Source organism: Halyomorpha halys, unplaced genomic scaffold, assembly GCF_000696795.3.
Source record: "Halyomorpha halys isolate HHAL.00 unplaced genomic scaffold, Hhal_1.1 Scaffold132.1, whole genome shotgun sequence".
NCBI lineage: Eukaryota > Metazoa > Arthropoda > Insecta > Hemiptera > Pentatomidae > Halyomorpha > Halyomorpha halys.
In genome coordinates this window covers 104,569-109,263 of record NW_027109437.1, presented here as the reverse complement: position 1 = coordinate 109,263, position 4,695 = coordinate 104,569, and the positions used below count along the sequence as shown (strand labels likewise).

The 4,695-nt window shown below is 26.6% G+C and overlaps 1 protein-coding gene across 4 annotated transcripts in view; it reads right to left on the bottom strand.

Moving 5' to 3' along the window:
• da (daughterless) overlaps nucleotides 1-4,695 on the bottom strand; it is a gene marked incomplete at its 5' end in the record, with an annotated part of 120,042 nt that overhangs the window by 20,700 nt on the left and 94,647 nt on the right. For all 4 annotated transcript variants that reach the window (XM_067047605.1, XM_014416704.2, XM_014416706.2 and 1 more), the window contains 2 exon segments: nucleotides 751-841; nucleotides 1,987-2,115. In XM_067047605.1, the coding sequence (XP_066903706.1) occupies nucleotides 751-841; nucleotides 1,987-2,115 (220 nt within the window).

Genomic DNA, 4,695 nt, shown 5'->3' with positions numbered 1-4,695 from the left:
TCCTTTTGTAACTATGTGTTTGTATCTTTTTTAGCCCTGACGAAGCCCTGCAACGTGGGGCGAAACGTTGGCTCAATAAAATAGTATAATTCTACTATTTGAGTTGTTTTGACTGCACCCGGACCATATTCCTTTCATCTTTACACATGGTCTATCATTAATCTTCCACTAACTATATTTTGTTTTCTTTTTTGACCATCTTTTCTTCATAATTTGAAATAATATGGTCAATTATTTCTATATTTGATAAAAATAAAAAATTGACTAAGTGGTTATGACAAAAACCAAAGATCGTAAGTACTCTTAAGAAAAGTAATCGGAAAAGACACAATTCATAAATCCTTAAACACCTTCATAAATGAAACCTTAATGAATTAAGTTTCTGAGAAAGGGAACCCCTCTGAGAACCATTTCCGAACATTATTATCAAAATAATTCATATTTTTATAAAAGGAAAATCATACTGGTTCATCTTTCTTTAGCTTTCATTTCATCATTCAAAAAACCCCTGCAAATTGTAATAAACAGTTTAGTTACTATTTGAGTTTGTTTTTTTCTTCTTCTGCACCAGGACAATCTTTTTTTTAATATAAATTAAAGGAACTATTGTATATTATTATTAAGGCGCTATCATTACACTGAAAGCTCGTTCAATGGCAATAGAAAAACTAATTCTTATTTCATTTTATTTCCTTATTTGAGCTAATGCTAATTTACGTCTAATAAATAAATAAAACAAAATCAACTTACTGGCACTGGTAAGCCTTTCTAACTTGACAGCAGTGGCAGGATCCAATTCTCCAGGGGGTATTCCAGCATATACAGCGTGACCGGCGGCAGCCTTTAGAAATAAATAAAAGTTAAATTTAAAAATTATTTTTGTATTTTGTAAGTCTATCTGAAGCATAAAAACCTTAATACCAACCAGTAGATTTGGTGCTATAATACTACGACATAATCTCCAAATGCTCAAAAAGTGACTTAAGCCCTTATGACGGCGCATCAAAGATTTATTCATTAGATTCGAAAAAAAATTTATAAACTAAGTTGAAGCTTTTATGCAATTAACATAATTCAAGCATTTAAAGAGCAAAATTCATAACGAGCTTTAATTTATGTTTATACATTATTATTTTAAAGTAAATTTAGATACAACTACGCATACAATAATCATCGTTTTCTTAAAGGTTAAATTCTTGTTTCTCTATCAAATGAACAACTTTTTTCGAAAACTAAATCACTTTTTTTTCCCCTTAATAAGTATAATGTTATAAAAGACTTAACTTAAATCAATGGTTTCCCACAAAATTTTTCCAAGGGACCCCTAAATCCTATGAATCATACTATTGATGTTCTCTTATAAATACTAAAAGTTGCATAAACACAAATATATATTCAGGAACTATTAGGTACAACTTATTTCACGAATCAAAACGAGCTTTGATTTTACTAAATATCAACATGAGCTTACGTTTTGTTGTTTTTAAAATTCAAATTAAAAACTAAAACAAAAAGCTAAAAACTTAAAAATTTTCAGAAAAGTGTAATTTGTGAATTTAAATTTATTTAAAAGATAGCATCGAATTATGAGCCGGTTTTTATACAGTTGCTGGGAAAGTCAAGATTTTGCGGATTTTTTGAGCTTTAATGTCAATGATCTGAAAACAAATTTTAAAAAATACTTAAAAATAAAAAAGTTTAACAATTTAATTTACCATTGCTCAACACCTCTTTTTACTAAGATTGGTTAAAAAAAAAAAAAATGAAAAAAAAAGCAACAATTCAGATTTGGAACTTTGAAAATACAAATAATCCTCACATTCTAGAATACTTTCTAGAGAGATAATGCTAAAAGAAATGACGATAAAAACTCCTTTCCTCCATTAAAGGAAACCAGTTTAACTGATAATTAAAATAAATTATATAATAAATTATGTAATAATAAAATAAATTATGTAATAAAAATATAATAATAAGAAAATTTACCAGGTCAATAGAATTATGGTATAAGGGCCCCGGCGGACAATGTCCACCTGGTCCTATCAGCTGTTGACTCTCAGCATGATTTCTCAATACGTTAATTGCGTCATCTAATCGCTCCTCCATTCTGGCACCCTATAAAAGAAAAATTCTTGAATGAATCACTCAATACTTTCAAAAACGTGACCCAATTATTACATAAAACCAGTGGTTAATATACACAAATACTTCCTAAATTAATATAGTACCGAGGAAAGTCAGGCAAAATGTTAGTGACTAATAAATAGTCTTTTTGAAGTGAGATTTCTTTACCATCGTTCTACAAATCAAGAAAAAAAAAAAAATTATAGAGGAGGTTAATTGATTTTATGACACAAGATTAAACGGAAGTGGTGGGGAGGAAAGGGATAACGCTGGACAATTCTAACAGAATAATTTTTATATAGTAATAGGAGAGTAGGAGCTTACAAGATATAACAATCCTGGCAATATGTTGGTCCAATTGGGTGAGCTTCTGTCATCTTATTTTCTCCTATTATGATTGATTAGATCAGTTAAACTGATCCTATTGATATAGGAATGTTGTGTTCTATTCTAATTATTATTATTCTGGAACTAATATTTTCTGTCTTAACCTATTAGAGGGATTGTATGATCATTATTAATAAAATTTTAATACATTATTTCATTTCTGAAAGTTTAACTTATGTCGGCCAGCCTCAAGACTGCCAGAGTTAATATTTTTTCAGCTATAACATTCAACTAATGATCTTCCAATATTAATTCTTTAATCCTGACTTTTGACAATATGAGTTATTAGGGAGATTCTACTGTATCAATTAATTTATATTATTATTATTATTATTTTGATATGTTGACATAAATATAATAAAAGAAATTAATTTTTAAAAAAAAATTGTTAAAACATAAAATATTATATATTAATAAGTACCCGAATAAATTTCAGTCAAACAATTTTCTTTAATATTTCTTTTCTTATCTATCTGTTACTATTACCCTTTACATTTACTATTTACTACCTTTAATTTTTCTTATTATATCTTACTTTTTTACATTTTATACCCCTGTTATTTTACACTTATGTTTTTGTTTTCCTTTTGTAACTATGTGTTTGTATCTTTTTTAGCCCTGATGAAGCCCTGCAAAGTGGGGCGAAACGTTGGAAAATAAATAGTTGTAAACTATTTTTGTTTCACTTTTTACCGCAACCCTGACCATCTTCTTATATATAAAATATTATATATTAATAAGTAACCGAATAAATTTCAGTCAAACAAAATAAAATGATACTAGGAAGAAAATTAAGTTCAAAATCAGCCAAAAAAAAAAAACAAAATAAAAGTGAAGTGCATATTTTCGATAATTATAATAGATCATTCTTAAATTGTGTACATTTTTTTTCTTGTTCTGTAAATAGCATACAATTATAATATATTACTTAATTTCTGAAAGTTTAACTTCTGTTGCGGTTTTTACAGATACGGCAGCCTCAAGACTGCCATGGTTAATATTTTTTCTGCTATTACATTCAACTAATGATCTTCCAATATTATTTTTTTTTTTTTTAATTTAAAATTTGTATTCCTAATATTGGGAATCTCGATAGTTCCAATATCTCATTAAGGTCTTATTTAATCCTTAGACTTTTGACAATATGAGTTATTGGGAGTTTCTACTGTATCAATTAATTTATATTATTATTATTATTATTTTGATATGTTGACATAAATATAATAAAAGAAATTAATTTTTAAAAAAAAATTGTTAAAACATAAAATATTATATATTAATAAGTACCCGAATAAATTTCAGTCAAACAAAATAAAATGATACTAAGAAGAAAATTAAGTTCAAAATCAACAAAAAAAAAAACAAAATAAAACTTAAGTGCATCTTTTCGATAATTATAATAGATGATAGTTAAATCGTGTACTTTTTTTTTGTTATTCTATAAATAGCATACCATCTTTGTCAGTAAGTAATGCACAATTAAAACAAATTACCTCCACTTTTTGAAGAAATCTAGGAAACACGCATGTCTATTTTAATGGATTTTTAACACTATTTGTAATGGTGAAATTCTCCAACATATATTTCCAAAACAAACAATTTCCTCTAGTTGATGATAGATGAAAAGAAACATAAACTCATCTTAGTGGTATTTCAAATAATGCTTTTACTGAAGATTTTATGTAAAAGGTGATCAGAGTTCAAGTTGATTAATCCAAATTCGGTGAATCTGATTGAAAAAGTTACTACAGATAATTTAAAAATCAGAGTAAATTTTGAATGTAGAAAACATTTTGTAAGTAATTGGTCCAATATTAATTCACGAACGTATTACAACTAAGTTATCACATTTTTTTTTTTTTTTTCAAAATTAATGTACTAAAAACTATGCTAATCTAAAAGCGCATAATTTTTTAACTAGACAGAATGTCAATAAGGAAGAAAAATAGTATGATTAGGTTTTTGTCATTTATAAAAACCTAAGATTGTTTTTTTCATTCCTGCAACAAGCTTAAACAGTTTTTGTTCAGTCTAAGTGGATTACTACAGTAATGTTCTTAAATAGAGGTGCTCTAAAGCCCTACCAAATAACATAATAAATTATAAAATATGTTTTAAGTTGGCGAATTGTTAAATAAAGGTCCATTAATAGCTTAAAGAAAAATAATAATAATATGTAAAATA